Source organism: Pleurodeles waltl, chromosome 9 (assembly GCF_031143425.1).
Source record: "Pleurodeles waltl isolate 20211129_DDA chromosome 9, aPleWal1.hap1.20221129, whole genome shotgun sequence".
NCBI lineage: Eukaryota > Metazoa > Chordata > Amphibia > Caudata > Salamandridae > Pleurodeles > Pleurodeles waltl.
This window is the reverse complement of record NC_090448.1, coordinates 502856057-502873777: the sequence shown is the minus strand read 5'-3', so window position 1 is coordinate 502873777 and position 17721 is coordinate 502856057. Positions and strand designations below refer to the sequence as shown.

Genomic DNA, 17721 nt, shown 5'->3' with positions numbered 1-17721 from the left:
GAGTCGCAAATATTAATGAGGTGGGTCTTTAAGACCCCCTTGCGATTTGCAGATGGTGTCAGGGACACCATCCTGCATATGGGTTTGCGACTCGCAATTTGCGAGTCGCAAACCCATTTCTTGGTACATCTAGCCCCTAGCTCCTACATCAGCAACAAGCGCTGTCTACGGCCACTTCCTGATTTTTCTACCTAGAGGGTGTGACGTTAGGGACGACTTCTCTAGGTCTTTCCATTTTTTTGTGGGTGCTGTTGTTTTAATTTCTGCACATGCTGTCCAGGACAGGCTTCAAACGGTGTATTGGTTGTGACACACTGTTGTGGGTGGATATCAACACAAAGAATGTGTGCCATGTTTGATTAATTAAAATCTGTTGGGTTCTGTCCAGTTTGTGTTGAAATGTATTTGCATGTGCGAAGAAATCCTTCCTTGTCTATGTCAGATTAGAAGCTGATACCGAAGGGGACCTTGGGCTTCATGTTGGGATATTAGGTTGTGCAAGTACGTAAGGGGGATTTGGTACCGCATGCATTCAATGGGTGAGCAACACCTACCAGTACGGGCCTGCCTCCTCTGTACGGGAGTGCTCTATGACCTGCAAATAAATAATTTTCATATAACCACACCTTTCAGTTACTTCATTCTTCCATCTCATTAGAAACATAAAAAAATATATTTTTTGGTTCTAAGAACAGAAATTCATGTTTGATAACGAAATCTTGGTGGCTCTCATGCAGTCGTGCTGAGCCCACACAGCCCAATGATTTTTTTTTTGTAGAAATGACCCAGGAGTGTCCCATCAGAGGAGATGACGTGTAAAATCTATTTACTAGGTATCAGCTTCACTTTCAAGGGCATTGCTTTCCTTCGGAACTAATAACGACTGTGTGTGTAGCTCCTCTTGAATATTACTGTGATGCAGTGAAACCCCAAAGTAGGCAAAACACATTAGTGTTGCAACAGGAATCGGTTTACTTCAGCACTCAGCGTCAGGATCCCGTTCAGACCAGGCAGCTGCCAGCAAGCTCCTTGAATGGTGAAGAGTAGGCAGACACATACTCTGCAGCGGCTGTATGAGTTTAAGGGGGTCTATTTAGAAATGGCAGGAGGGTTGTCGTCCTGAGTAAATATACTCTCAGGTTATGCAATTTGTATCTGGGGGAATGACGGAGTAAACATTTTCTTGAGACAAAGTCGTCATCGTTTTGTTCATTATAACCTTTTTGCGGCAGTGATCGTGAATTTCAGTGAAGGGTGTGCTCAAATTACTGCTTCTGGTTAGAAGAAGCTTCCTCCATCTATCTAGTCAGCTTAATTGGAGCGTAAAAACGTGCAGAAATTAACAATGAAAATGGCTTTAAACAAAAAGGCTCATAGCTAAACCGGCTGCAGTGTAACATCTGTTGATGTTCAATAAAATCTACAATTATTTTTCATGTGCATTATGTAATTTCGTTTGAACAAACTGATGATAAACTTAAGTTAATATGTGGACTTCCCAAGACAGTTTACTTTGATTTAAAGCTGTGTGTTGGGATGGAAGGGTTTAGACATATTCAGGTAGTTAAGAGATATGGTGCATATGGCTACATTGTAGACGTACACAGACAGGTTAATCCGTTACACAGTTAATTTTAGATAATATGTGCAAATCAACATATTTACATCCACATGTTAAGAATATCACAGTAACAAAGTCAAAATTCTGAGAAGTTAGATAGGTGATGTCACGAAGCAGGTTTTAAGTCTTCCTGGTTGAACAGTTGTATTCCAGTGCTTCTTAGAAGGGTTGTACACTCATTTGCACTTCGAACCCAGCTTTTCTTATAAATCGGGGCAGCAAATATCCACTGTTAAATTTCTCCTGAGTACAGTGACTCGAACTTGAATCATTGCACAGGCTATAACCGTTATGGAAAAACTAGTTTCTTTCAGTTGTGTGGCCTGGCTTTGGAGCTGTATTTTTGAATTCATTAACATTTTAATCGTTTATTTATTTGATGCTTTCATTCACTTTTGTATAGTATGTAAATGTAAACTAGGTTACTATTTAGATGATACAAAACATGTCAACTGAACAGCTTTTCAAAAAGATCATACACTATTAAAGCCACCAGGTGGCAGTAATGCAGTTGAAATGGAAGCAGATCAGAGTGAGGGGGAAAAAAGCTAGATGAAAAAGAAGATGAGTTTCCTAATGCTCGTTATGAGTTGCTGCAAGAAAGATATCCTGAGAGGAAAGCAAATGCAGCCGACTCTACTTTTAACCATTGTTGTTTACAGGGTTGGACGGAGGCAGAAACGTGCCCGGGCACCAAATAAAAGTGATCTCAATTAGCGACTTTTATAGTTAAAAAAGTAGCCAAAGTTTGCAAATCAGGGCAATTTTTAACTTTTAAAGTTAAAGATGCTGAATGAGTGTTTTGAAAGGTATGGAAGACCGTATGGATTTGAGCTTGTTTCAGTTAATGCTTATTTTAAAATCAGGGATGCGAGCGCGCATGAAGCATGTTTACAATCTCTTACTGGACGGATTTTTTTGGATTGACGGGGACAGTGAGGGAATCAAGAATAGCAAACAATTATTTATTTCCAATCAGTTATCAATCCAATCTATGGGAAGGTCATGAAAATGTTGAAAAGGTACAGGATTACAGTTGGAACGCTGAAGTATCTCAGTTGGTTCAGTCTCTTTAAATTAAGATACAAAGCAATACAAAAACTGAGAATTAGAAATAGATGTTCCACAAAGGAATCCCGGCTCGCCCTTCTAACCATGAAATTATTCCAAAACTCATCTATTTAGGGTTCAAAGTAGGGAATGAGGATCACTGAAATTAAATCTTAAAGGAATTCAGAAATGCGAGGTGTCAGCATAGCAAAGCTTCAGTAAAAAAACTCCAGAAAAAGGTATAAGGGGCAGATTTCAGAGCCCCAAGCGCTTCCTTGAGCCACATTAGTGTCATTTAATTTTTATGTTAATGTGGTCCAACAAGGCGAAAATCGCTGAGCGCAATGCATGCATTGTGCTACTTTGTAACCTTTTGTGTTACATTATGTCTGCGCCAGGCATAATGTACGTAAAGGGGGCGTTCCCTGTCAGGGAGGGAAAAAATATGGTGCAAAACAATCAAAGAGATTTCTTTGCATCATTTTTTTCGGCATTTTTAATGCCTGCTCAGAGCAAGTGTTAAAAGGAAGCACACCATTGTTTACAATGAGCCTCAATAGGATTTGCCAGATTAGCGTCAACATTTTTTACACTAATCCTGCAAACCTCTGAACTAGCACCAAACATTTTGACGCTAGTTCCCTAACTACCGCCATGGTGCATCGTATGTTAGATACGGCACACACATGGTGGCGTTCGTGGGGCACTAAGGGGCGCAAGAAAAGTGGTGCTGCACTGGGTGCAGCGCCACTTTTCTTAAATCTGTCTCTGAGTGTTTAGCATGAAGCTTCATACTTGCAAGAACAAAGAGAAGCAAAGAGGCTGTACCCCTTGAAGTCTAAGGGATGTCTGCCTTAACTTTTAACAGCAGCATTAATTAAAACAAACTAAGTCTTCAACATGACCGTTATTGGTTTCCTCCCCTCCAAGGACAAATCGACTTTGGATCCGTCATCTGGATTTGCAACACCACCTGAATTTCTCATCCCGCAGATCCTGGACAATAACTATGACCTTGGACCTCCTACGTTCTTGGTACATGATGAATAGGAGGATTCAGCTGCTCATTAAATCTTCATGTCTCTTCCCAAGATTAATTCTTTCAGACCTTACTGTGAGCAAAACTAATAAATAAGACAGTACTCCTATTCACTAGCTAACAAAGCCTTGAAACGCATCTACAAAGGAAAAAGAACACCATCCAAGCAAAACACATTTGAGAATTAAGGCCTTCAGTCAGTTAAGTTAGCCTAACTTTAACTAAAAATCGGTTGAGCAATTCAAATACATGGTTATACAGGCACGTTACCTTTCAGAATAAACTTAAACTTGAAGAAAAATACATTTTAGTTCTATAAATGTAACATAAAGAGTGAATGTGAAACATAAATAATTAATATATATAAGCTCTTTATAGGAACATTAACATGCACGTTTATAAAGCTTCAAAAGTTCAGGGATTACATTGCATGTATGCGTTTTAACGTCCATCTGCATTAACAATATTAAGGGAGACAATAAATATAATGTAAGTGTAATTGCGTATTTTGTGCAATGATGATACTTAAAGGATGGAGTCTAATTTGCGCTACTCCAGGGAAATCAACAGAATGAAATGGCTCATAAGACCAAAAGACAGGCCCCAAAACAGCCCCAAAAAACACCCACACTGTCCTGTCAGACCAGCCCATCGGGCACTGCCTGATTGCCTATAAGATAGTCCGACCAAGGCAGTTTATCATGATTTGACAGCACTCCCTTTTTTCAAATATTTGTGTGTGAACTTGAGCTAAAGGGGGATTCCAATGCGTTTCTTGCATGCATGTCAAGCCTCTTGAAATGTGTGCTTCACATAATTGTGGTTCATAGGAGGGGGACTGTCCAGATTATGGTATGTCATAGCTCTGATGCTGCTCTAGAAATGACATGAAGTCCTTGTTCTGGATAGCTAGCCAAGGAAGTGAAAGTGTTTCTCAAATTTCATAGTTGCCATACCTGTGAACTTGAGAATGACATAGCGAAAAGTAGTATGGTGGAAATTGGAATAAGATCTCAAGTTTGGTGGGCGACAGCGGCAGTCAAACAAACCCATTCCATGTTCTTAATGGAAAAATCGGGGTTCATCTTTAATTTATTTCCTTCAAAGAAACATATAAATATACAGGGGAAAAGAGAGCGCTGCTTGCACAGCAGCAGAAATTTCCAACTGTATTCTGGTAGTTGCAGTTTGTGTTATCTTCAGTGACAAGCAAAAAAAGAAGTGTTCATCTTCAGTTGGGGCACCCAGCAATGGTATGTCTGTGCTATCCCAGACACGTGTCCAAAATCTTTGTTTAAAGTCTGCTCATGTTTCATTGGGTCTAGTGGCATCCCAAAGGGTGTAGGTGTGCCCCATGGCCCATCAGCTTAATCACTTCTGAAGGAACGTTAACTACTATGATGTGGATGTGTATCTGCTCAGGGGCCGGTGCTACTAAATGTTAGTGCATCTTCAATGCGCCTCACGCCTCCTTTAGTCCAGTTCCGGACACTCCCTGCCCTTTTGCTTTCTCCCTTTGTCACTATTTTACATGTTTTTCACCTTCTTTGTGTGTGCTTTCTCTCTTGCGCTCAGGAAACATCTGACGAGGAAAAATAACTGCTGTCCCCTAAAAATGAGTTTCAGTGGCGCACACCGGCAACGACCGGCTCAAAATAAGCACTGCCTTTGGTGTCCTTCCTACCCCTTTCTTCCTCTTCCAACTGTTGCCCTCAGGAAGCATTCTGACTGTGCACCTCTTTGTCATGCAATTAGAGCACTTCCTCGTGTTCTTTTTGCTCCTGCACACAATTCTCCAATACGGTGCGGGCACAAGGAGAAATACGCCCCCTCTTTCCAAAAGAGGTAGCACCCTCTTGGGGTTGCCTAATAGAGAATATGGCTCAGTTCAATTCACATTATGGAAGGGGGTGCTCCATTGCCGGTGACCTCCCTCTGTAATACCAGAGCGCAAATAATTGATGCAAAAGACTATTGACCCCGGTGGCACTTTCCTTGGAAAAGTACTAATCAAATGGGCATCTGTACACAATCACTGACGCACCTGAAGAAAGGCTACCGAATGACCCATAAAAAGCACAGCACAGATGATAGTTAGACGTCATTTAGGGGTCGCCAGGGGTTGCAGCTGCGATCTCCAACTTCCCGCTTGCGACCCCTGGCACTGCCTCTGCGTCCTTTGGTCTCAGAGGTGACAAAATCAGGGCCAGGAGCACACGGACAGCTTGCGTGGGGCTCCACTTTCTTGTTTTCAATCAGTTTTGTTATTACATTGATAGTGAATAACATATTATTCACTATCAGTGTAATAAAAATGGGTTACAATTAGCTGGAATATGACCCTCCTTGGTGGCTGAGGTAAATAAAAAACACTTTTAAGTGTATCTTGTGTGCGTGCCTGCGGTCGAGAGTGTACTTATGTGAAGGAGTGTGTGTATGAGTGAATGTGTGTTTGTGTAAGCATATGTGTGTGAGTGAAAGTAAAGATGAAATGGCGTGTGATGTCACTTCCGCTACCTCTGGCACTTTGGTGAATTGACGTCCATGGAGACAGTCTCTCCTTTTTGTGGAGTCGTTTTGTCTCTGACAAGGTTTGTTGTTCGACTGTGAAATACAGGCGAATCAGAGCCTGACACTGATACGTGCTTCAGTCGTCAATAATAATCCAATCAGGGGCTCTCTACCTGTACCAAACGTGGCAAAGAACATGGAGGATCAGGGCATGTTTGTCCATCCAAAAAGCACTACCCATTGACATAAACCATAGCTTAAAAAACAACGGTTTCCTCTGTAACCCGATAAACGGCTTCTGGTCTACAGATGCAGTCGTATTTTTCAGGCACCTCGTAATGGCTTACGGTGCTTTTGTGGAACAAGGCTGTTTCCTGCATTAACATAAAGAACAGGAGCAAAGCCGAGTTTTTCTGGGAGTTTGGGGGACTGTTCGGAGGGAAAATGTCCTAGGTTCCGAATCATTTAAATCATGTAAAGGTGCATTTTGTGCACTCACCCTTCTGAATCTCTGACCTCCTTGTCCCTGCTGTGCCCCTCCACATTTTAGTAATATTTTCTTTGGTTAGGAGAGCAGAGATGCCTGTAGGCAAAGACTGCCTGTCCAGCTTGACTTCACACTCTCCTACTGCCCCGGAGTAGGGGCCAGATGAAGCAAAGGGTTTTTCCCATTCTGTGTCAATGGGAAAATGTGTTCGTGCATATGGCCCCAGGAGGGTTGCAGAGGGATGACAGCTCTCAAGTTGTTCTAAAGCTCCTGCTTCCATTTCCTTTGGGTAAGTGGTTAATGGAAGAAATGGGAGAGTTGAGCGATACATACGCCCCTGACCCAACAGGAGGAAGGTCTTTATTCCACCAACATCCACTCCCCGCCCCTGTCATCTGAGGGTTCGTCTTTCCTACCCACTTTCTCAGTGTGCCTCTATTTCCAGTCTTTTTCTTCCACCTTTCACTTTCTTGTTCTTAATAAAAGTCTGTTGATTAAAAAAAATAACTCCCAGTGCCTCCCAGTGCTGCAAAAAGAGTACAGGTCGGTCCCAACTGCAACCACTGGCTCAAATTAAGCACGATCCTCTTGGGAAATGACAACAGCAGGGAATGACTCAAGAGGCCACTCCCTGCTTGTAAAAGTCAATAGTAATTAGTACAAAGCCTTTCAAAACATTCAGTGCTAAACGAACATTAAATGATAAAACAGACTGCTGGCGGAGAGAGTACGGTTCACGCTTGGAAAATACCGCGCCCAGCTCTGACGTTGGTTTAAAAAACCTACAAGGATGTGCGACTTGTCTGCCAAGGCACTAGCTCATGAAAAACGTGGCAGCTGGTGAAATGGAAGAGGTAAGTTATTCTTTAGCCAAACAGAAAAATGAGTGTTTCTCTTCGGGTTTTAGTGGCCTGCTTATCCGAGGTGAAGTCACGCTGCCATGCTGTATTGTAGATTTACATATAGGTCCATTCATTGCCTCTATGCAGAGGTCGTCCCCTTGTAGAAAGAAACACGTTTTGGTTATTTGCAAGAGAAAAGCAGTAGGCCAAACACAAACCTCCAAATGGAAAATAGCTACACCTTCTCTCGTTGGGACTGAGCTCCATATGTGTGAATGTAACGCTCACATTATTGACCAATGATCTTCATTGTTATGACTCTCCTTTCCTCATCTCTGCCCTTACTTTATTGAGGTGTATTCACTTAGAAAGTGAGTGTCTAATGCTGCTTTAACCTGTACCAATGGAGAAGCTACGGCACTGTACTTAAAACACATGTTCCTGTTGAGACCCTAAAATGGCGGGGATGGCTTCCCTCAGACTTGTCAGTTTCAGCAAGCAATTTTAAATAATCACCCACGGGGCCTCGTGATTTTAATTCCCATCCACTAACCAAACTCCTAGGTTGAACTAGCACCCTACATCCTCTCACCTGACTTATTTGTATCAACAGAATAGTCGAGCAAATACATATTTAACTAAATTCTGGTTAATGTAAATCAAATAATCCCTGTGCATTAGTTAGGGTGACAGTTGAGCAGGTTCATTATTTAACACTCACTCTATGATGCCTAACCTTATCACCTCCAACCTATACAGGATGGGGTCAAGCCACCGTCAGTTGTATTTCTCCTGGGGGAGGGAGGATGCACACACTCACGTTATCCTTTATCATAATTCCAATCCTTCACAGACAACCTCCAATAATTCTGTTATGCAGAGCACTGAAGGACTTAGAGAAAATAGCTCTTCGCTGGTGTTGTTTTGGTTCTTAAGAACAAGTCTGTGAGAATCCACACCCAACTTGGAAGTTTCTCCCACCATATAGGAACTTCAGCAAGGTAAAAGACCATATGTGAAGTTGACATGTTCCAACATATTCCAAAACCCACTCAGAACAAATGGAGAAAGAAGATGGGGGACAAAGAATTAGATTTCAATTCTCTACTGGCAACACCAACCTTCAGGTTAGAGACTGCACAAAAGATTCATTTGTGCTTCTAACAAGTACCGAAAACTAAGTTAGAAGACCTGTTACATCTATGAAGGTTTGCTCCTAATGCAGCTAAAGATTTTGTGCACACGCCTCACCTTCCAGGAAAAAAGACAGCTCAGGCAACAGCAGCTGCAACCTGTCTGCACCGGGCAGTCATTTTGTCGGATAGAGACTACACCCTTGATTTCCATTTATTTTCAGATTACTTTGTCTGAGTACTACAAAAGCCACAATAATCTAAATAAACTAAACATAGGGCAACACTATGCATCTGTTAGTGTAACAAAGGTCTGCTGGGCCACAGGCTTTGAGCACCCCAACTACTGAATGCTCTGACTGATAAAAATGATAAGAACTCTAAGGGGTTTTGCTATAAATGGCAGTTGGTCGAAGATGGGTGGGTCACAAGCAGTTATTTTTGCGACAGGGACTTACTTTTGATCATCAGACTATCTGATAGAGACTTCCAGTTGCAGATTCCTTACCTTTGAATTCTCCCCAGGTGTCAGACTGTATTCGGAAGATTTTTGTGAGCAGTATCCCTGCCTGCTGTTAGGTGGTGTTGATTGGCTCTGCGTCCGGCATCATCCGCGCCACATATAACGTCGCAGTTCCTATATAGGCACTACCTTGGTGTGCTGACACCAGTTCTTTTCTTTCCGTGCCAGCAATCACTGATCCGAAGAGAGCTACCCCGCAGTTAATTTTTGACTGCCCTTTTTCTACTTTTTATCAAGTGTTTTTTGAGTTTTTACTCCTGGTGCATCGAGAATATCCTCTAGAAAGACTGGCTTCAAGCCCTGTGGATCCTCTCATCGGTCGAGGTCCATAATGGATCCGCACCTTGTGTGTCTTTGGTACTTGGAGCGCAACCATGACCCGATGTCATGCTCCGAGTGTCGGGCCATGCATCCAAAGATTTTGAGGGTGTGGCCCCTGAAGCTGATGGCAGTCCGACACTCAACTCCACGTAAGTGGAGACTTCAGTTGAGAGAAAGGTCTTGGAATTGGTTGCAGAGTCCTCCATCATTGTTGTCCCACTCCAAGTCCTCGAGGCGAACTGGTAAGTCAAGGCACAAGAAAAAATCTAAGAAGTCAAAGTGTTCTTTGACTTCTCCTCATCCGTCGGCTGATGAGGGAATGTCAACGCTCTAGGCTTCATTCTGCGGAACCTGTCCCAGGGCCTACTCTGCGCTTCCCTGATTTTCCAGGATGCGGGTGACCCCTGCCAAACTCAGAGTTTTAAGAGGCCATGCACCCAGTGTTTGAGCCCAACACTGGTGGAGCGCCTTCGAGCCACGCAGAGTTCAAAGGGGCCCCTTCAGGTAGCTCACTGGTGGCTTTGGTGCTGAGGGGCACCCAGGCATCCGTCCCTGACCTTTCCTGATGCCAGTCCCAAAGCTGATGCTCCCGGCGCAGTCTGCGCCCACGGGCGGCACCGGCCCCATTGTCTAGGCTGACTCTGACATGGGGCCAGATAGGCATCATTTGCCTCCTAGGATGGATCCTGAGCCCGTTTTTTTATGAGTTAGATATGATGGGATATGTCTCTGGACTCTTTAGAATACCAGCTCCATGAAGAACGTATGGACTGGGCTGCAGACTTGGGTGAAGCTAATGGACACTTCTCCATATACTGGTATGCTTTCTCCCTCTACAGTGGCTACGGAGGAGGGAGCTTCCTACTCAGTGGTGCTGAGGAGGGAGGCTGAGGTCCTGGACCTTGAGGTGCCCTCAGTGGCCATCAAGACTAATCTCTTGACAGAGATGCTACCACAGGGAGCTTCCACCTCAGAACCCTTGCTCTCATTTAGTGAGGCTCTCAGGGACGTCCTGCAGAGTACCTGGTCAAAAACAAAGCACAGGGGCTCTTATGAACTGGAGAATTGCCTGCTGCTATTGCCCCACTCTGGGGAATCCAAGTTTCTTGACACAACACCCTACCCCTTAGAGCGTGCCTATCCAAGCCTCTAACTCCCAGGGTGAGTCCCCCTTCACTCTCTCGGATAGGGAATCCAAAGGGTTGGGCTCACTTAGGCAGAAGATGTTTTCTTCTCATCGAGCATTGCTTTGTGGTCTGTGAACACTGCATGCCTATTGAGCTGTTATTCCCACGCGCTGTGGGATATGGTTGTGTAAGTACTGCCACATGTCCAGAGGAGTCTTGGGCTGTACTCTCTCAGGCGGTTGCGGAGTTCTGGACTTGTAGTACTCTTATTTTCATATCTCGTCCCGTCTGTCCACAGATGTTACTTTTGTTTCACGGTATGCCAGAAGCACTTTCAGTTCACCATATTCCTCTTTTGCCAGATCTGACATAAATGACAGATGCGCCACTACTGGGATGGGGCAGCATTTGGGAGAGGTGGAGATCAGAGGCATCTGGTCTCTGGCAGAATCCGGACTCCCCATCAACCTGTTGGAGCGCCGTGCAATCCAGCTAGCACTAAAAGCATTTCTTTCCTCTCTCGAGGTGAAGATGGTGCAGCTGCTCACAGACAACTCCACCGCCATGAGGTGCCTCAACAAGTAGGGCATTGTGGGTTCGTGGACCATTGGGCAAGAGGTTCTGCGCCTCTGGACATTGCTGGAACAGCAGGGCATATCCCTTGTGGTTTGACATCTGGCCTGATCTCTGAATGCCAGAGTGGACAAACTCTGCCGAAAATGTCTAGTGGATCACAAATGGGGTCTCTATCTAGAGGTGGCACAAGGTCTCTTTCAGCAGTGGGGAGAGCCTAGATCTGTTCACCTCCACAGAGAACGCAGTGTCAGCAGTTTTGCATGCTAGAGTTTCCAAGCTGTCAGTCGCTTGGAGACGCTTTTCCTCTCAAGTGGAACTCAGGCCTGTACACCTTTCCACCTATACCACTTCTGCACTGAGTTCTCAAGAAGATCAAGAATGATAGGGGCCAAGTAATCCTTGTGGCTCTGGACTGGGCATGGAGAGTCTGGTAACCTGAGCTGCTGAGCATGTCCATTGATCCTCGGATCAGACTGCCCCTTTTAGAGGATGTCACAGCAGCAGGGAAGGGTTCTTAACCCGAACCTGTCCATTCTCCTCCTTCTTGCGTGGAGATTGAGCGGCAACAACTGACAGCTTTTGACCTTCCTCCCGAAGTCTGTATTGTAATCCTGACAGCCAGTTGTCCCTCCACCTGAATGGTATAAGCCTCTCGTTGGAAGAAGTTTGTAGCAGGCGGCAACATGGGTCTCTCTTCACACGTTTACCAAACACTACTGCCTGGACAGTCATGTCTGTAGGGACCCGTGCCTTCTAGTATGAACTTTGATCACAGATCTCTACAACTAGAGGTCCCTATCAGATGAACAAGTTACTTACTTCTGGTAACACCTTGGTAGAGGCAATATCTAGTTGTAGATTCCTTAATGACCCACCCATTCTCCCTGCTGAGTGAACTGATTTGTAGAGGCAGGGACTCCCCTTTCAGGGCCTTAGTTTTGACACACCAGTGTTAATTTTCTTTTTGGCTCTGTGCTTCTGGCTTGGATAGTTGTGAAAAGAAACTGACGTCAGTGCACCGGGACGGTACCGATATAGGAACCGCAACATCTTATCCGACGCGGATGATGTCGATGACGGACATGGAGCCAGTCAACACCACCCAATGGCGCATAGGGGTACTGCTCATGAAAACCTTCCTGATCCAGTCTGATGCCTGGGGTGAATTCAAAGGTAAGTAATCTGCATTCTACAACTTTATATTGTCTCTATCAGAAAAGGCACTACCAAAGGTAAGTAACTTGTTCTTCAAGCAGAGTGAGAAAAAGAAAGTTAGAAAAGAGAGACGGAAGAGGAAAAGAAAGATAGGAAATGAGTGACACTGAAGAATAGAGGGATGAAAAGAACCTTGTGAGCTAGAAAGACATGACGCAAAAGTTGGTGAAAGATATGCACATATTGTACTCAAAACTAGACCAACTTGATACTCTGCAGCCACAGCATTTGAAAGCACCTGCAGCAGGCTCTGGAGAAAAGTATTGGATAACAGCACGTATTTTTCTTTCCATACTGCAAATGGGAGACCTTGGCAGCCATGCCCTATGGTGCAAGTGCTAGGGACCTGTTGGTGCACTAATATCACCAGTTATGCAAAGCTAAATATGTGCTTGGATAAGAGGAGGGGGCCCTGAACAGTAAGATGGAGCCAAAAACTGTCAATGCTCCTCCCATCCACCCTTGCAGTCAACCCTACCTTTTGGCACTGTCGGTGCACCACCCATAACTGCCCAGGGACCAACAACAAATAGAGAAGACTTCACATTCGGCCACAAGCAGGGCATTTCTAATTTAGGCGACTCTGGCCTAGCCGGTGCCAGGTACTTAGACACGAAACTAGGTGGGGTTATGAGTAGAGGGCATTTTATGTTTTCTGCCTGGTAAGTGAAGGATCTAAGGGTGTGCTCTGTTTCCGTTTATGCGGGTTTTAGTAAGGGAAGGGTGTACCTTTCCTGTGAGATGAACGCACCCCTCTGAAGTAAGTACTAGGGCACTCACAGAGATAAGGAGATAATACACTGGACCTGATCAAGTGTTGCTCTCGTCAGTGAAGTTTGTCCAAACTCATGGCAATTTCTTAATGTATTGTATTTTCTACAGGGAGCTTGAATCTGCGTCGGTCTATCTGAAGAGCTACAAGACAGAACACCACCACGTTTTTGAGTTATTAAAAGCGTTTAAGAAAAAGTTGAAGGAAGGCAAAACATATTCCAGCGATCCGGATGAAAAACTCCGATTTCTGACTGAAATTGAGGTAGTACTATTGCTCTTCATAATGTATGTAAAAAGTGAATTATTTAAATTTTTAATGTTCTGAATACGTTGTTGTGGTTTCGTGGACAGTATTCTGTGCTTTCTCTTGCCAGTTATTTTCTTCTAACTCAAAGTGGAACAATCGTAGTGACATACAGACATTTTTCTGAATTGCTGACTTACTTTTCTTCTCTGAGAAACTGTAGGTACATACGCAACCCCACAGTTCGACTAGACTGTCGCATTTTCATGAACGGAACAAAAATAACATCGGTTTCTCTACATCAGAAATAAAAAAAATATCCTAAATGTTTTACTTACTTTGGTGTATCCCAAATGCTTTGTGATAATATAAAAGTTGCCTTTTGTTCAATATATTTTTGGATTAAAAAAATAATGTTAACAATTGCTATGCTAGTGCTGAAGGTTTTAAACCCCCGTCCTAGTTCTTTTTTAAGGATGTAGCATTTTTGTCTGAAAACTGTAATGACATGTTATTTGCAAATAATTTTCAAGCTAATTCTGCTTAATTTTCCACGCTGGCATGACAATTATAAAAATGGCTACCAGATGCTCTAGCTTTCTTTTTAAACCTTTTCATAAAATGAGTGAAGACTGATAAAAGATTTTGCAAAAGATTGAGTAAAAATAAAGCGTCTTTTTCATTGGAAAAGGCAACTAAGAAAGGTTTCGGAATTAGGAGCAGTTAGGAAAAAAAGTGCATTCTCAATTTCTTCCGATTTTATATTTTTATTTTTTGACATTTTATATGATTGCACTAATATATATGTGTCTCATTAAAAGTCTCATTAAAAGTCACCTAGACTGATGGCCCTTGAAGACGATACCAGTGCTTAATTTGTGCCACTGTTTGCCGGTGCACTTATTTCTGACAGTCCACCACATGATGACACACCACATGATGACACTGCCTCGGAGCACATCAGCAACTGTGTGTAATCATTTAATATATAATAAAAATACAATTGTCATTGCTTTGGGTCAGATGGAATTGTTCAAACTGTGATTGTTAATAGGCAACAACGACATTGACAGCATTGTCTTAGACTGTGGGTGGTGCAAGCTAAAGTGGCTTCATGTTAAACACAGTGGGCACTGCCACTTATTTTTTTTTACAAATTAAGCATCGAAGACACCACTCTGGGTTGTACCAATTTGTCCAACATCACCAGCCCCAGGGTTATTGCATCTGCAAATACCAGAAACACTAACTTCGGACGTGGGTACACCAAAATGACCCATGTGCAGTGCTGCTCCCAGGTCGAGCCCGTCCTCTTGCTTTCTGAGCAAGACTTGGTAAATTATTGGCAATGCTTAAAAATTGGCATTGCCATTGCTTGCCTTCAATTGCATGTACGGACAGGCGTGAGGACACATACTTGCAAATCCAAGACAGTTTTTGAATGTGTTTTCCAATAAAAGAAAACCCATTCCAAGATGGCTGCTGACATAACAATTCATATGCTCCCTAGAGATTCTCTGCCCTGTTAGCCACAAGGTCCGTGCTTTAGGCACTTCGAAATGCCACTCTTTCCAACCCCTTCCCAGCATTTGCAAGTTACGTGATCAAACATTTTCAATACATCATTGACTAGAAGACTGAAACATCCATTGATATTCACAAATACTTTGCAATTCAGAGGTTCCATATAGTTAATCATCAGTGATTTGATACAGCCCATTTGGTAAGTCACCATCTACATTATTAGCAGTGTGCGAACTGACGTTCTCTTCTTTTGCCAGCATCTTCTTTGAATGGTATTTATGAATCTGCTTGATAAAATTGTACAAATAGGCACTGTGTGGATGTACAACCCATTGCAGCTTCCTTCTTCTTTCCTTCCTCAAATTTCTTTTGCTCTGCCTTCTGGCCTCATATGATATGCAATTTACTATTCTTATTTCCAGAAGATTAAAAAAAATTTTTTAACAAATAGGCTCATTACAACCTTGGCAGGCGGCGGAGGAGGTTGAACCACCAAGCGGCCGCCTATGCGGCCGCAAACCCACCAGCAGCATTTCAACATCGACGCTGGGCCGCGGTGATGTCGGCCGTACCATTGCAGCTGGCTCCTAATGGAGCCGGCGGTGTTGCGGGACGGCTGTGCGACGGGTGCCGCTGCACCCGTCGTGCTTTTTGAAAAGCAGGGTGTGGCTGTGCCTGGGGTGCCCTGCACTACCCATGTCAAGTGCATGGGCAGTGCAGGGGCTCCGCGACTCCCCTTCCTGCCAGCCTTTCCATGGCGGTATCTACCGCCATGGACAGGCTAGCAGGAAGGGGAGTCATAATCCCCAGGGCATGGCTACAAGCAGCGCTGCCCTGGCGGATTATAACCGCCGGGACAACGATGGTGGAAAACCGGCGGTGTGACCGCGGCGCTACCACTGCGGTAAAATATGGCGAATTGTACCACCAGCCTGTTGGCGGTACGATCGCCAATTTGACCGCCAGGGTTGTAATGAGGGCCATAGTGTATTGTGGACATTTTTTATCATTCGCTTTCTTATTGTATCGCTCTTTTGCTTGGTGGCACATTTTATTAATAAAATAATAATAAATACATTAAACTGAATCAGTAAAAAGCAATACCTGCCATGTTGCCTGCACTGTAAGCTTTTCGCACCCATGCTTATCATATACGTGGCACTTTTACAAACACTGTATGCGCAGTAATAGTTTGCTTCTACAATGCTTATCATTGTTATGGTTGTGCAGCAGACATTACAGACACTGCAGGGTGTGGTTAAAGGTTGTTTGGACAACGATTGCCAGTTTTTCCTCCCAGCTCCCTTGTCAGCAAGCAGATGTTGTAGCAGTTCTTTCTCTCACTAACTACAGGTTCCTCCAATCCTCATCACTATTTCTACTTGCTCCTGAGTGAGAATTGAAAATTCTCTGATTTGTAGTAAATTGGAAGGAGAATCCACAGGATTTCCCCCTGTGTATGATGATCTGAAGGACATTCCACCTGGGAGTTCTCTTCCGGTTGTAGCAGTTTATGTTGGATTTTCCATTATTACCCAAATCTACACCAAGCTCATTTTATGGCGGAACTGTGCATTCAACTTACAGTGACTGACTTCGAGAAAAAGCTCTACTGCTACATCTCTGGGCCAGCTTACTCTGTCTTGTCATCAAAAAACAAGAAACAACATGCTAAAACTCTCTCCCTGGTTACACAAAAATAATAATGATAAATAGTTATACAGTAATGATTGCTTATTAAGACTGTAATGTGGACAGACCTGGTACCAATGGAAAATCTGTACACATTTAAAATATAGTGAAATTGTATTAAAATGTTACGAGAAAATAAAATACAAACAAAACAGTGGGATAAACCGATTTTCCAGCTAAGTAGTGGGAGACGGCCACAATTGTTTATACTTTCCAGGTAATGGTTGTTTTCTTTGCTAACTTAGAAGACATTTTGTACTCATACTATTTCTGTGGCTGATGGTAAACCACCTCAAGTTCAAAAAAGTGCACTTTTTGCTCAGTATCCATAATGTCTTCAATCACTAAGATTGTACCTCAGCACTTGGTAACATAACAACAATAGACCCTCTTTTGCTTCAAAGTGGTCAATTTTGCAATAAATGAAGGGCTGTCTTTGTATGACCTGACTCTTTTTCGTTGCAAGGGCACAGCATGCCAGGGCACAACATGAGCAAACTCAACTGCTTCATTATCTGTGCTTCTCCTTCAATTGCTCCTCCTAAGTGTTTTCATTCTTATTCAGGATGGAGGTGCTAAGGGGCACTTTATAATCAATAATCTGTGAAATTGGTGAATAACCATTTTTAAAATTTTTGCAGCCCCTTTACGAAGAATTGCGAGTCTCTATGGACCTCCTTAATTCCAAGCTGTCTCAAATTCGAGGTCTAAAAATATCCTGCAAAGCTGAAACAAGAAGCAAAACCATAAGAGAAAAATATGAATCTCTGACCAAAGAGCTAATGGTTTGTATACTTTTCTTTTTAAGTAATGTAAATAAAGTGTAGCTTCAGACCAATTCTATCCAGAAAAAAAATAATTGTTCTGTGTGCCATTTGTAAATTTGGTTGTCAGTGCAATGCATATAGCATTGCAATTTTGAGAGATTTAGGCTCATATTTATACTTTTCTAGCTTTTTAACACAAAAAGTGGCGCAAACTTACAAAATACAACTGTATTTTTGGGTCAAAAAATGACACAAATGCGGCGTTAAAAAAGTAT

General features: G+C 43.2%; 1 protein-coding gene across 9 annotated transcripts in view; it reads left to right on the top strand.

Moving 5' to 3' along the window:
- Window positions 1-17721, top strand: part of SYNE2 (spectrin repeat containing nuclear envelope protein 2) — a 1823309-nt gene that overhangs the window by 883962 nt on the left and 921626 nt on the right. For all 9 annotated transcript variants that reach the window (XM_069207355.1, XM_069207357.1, XM_069207362.1 and 6 more), the window contains 2 exons: window positions 13328-13481; window positions 17321-17464. In XM_069207355.1, coding sequence (XP_069063456.1) covers window positions 13328-13481; window positions 17321-17464 — 298 coding nt within the window. The remainder of the gene's footprint in view (window positions 1-13327; window positions 13482-17320; window positions 17465-17721) is intronic.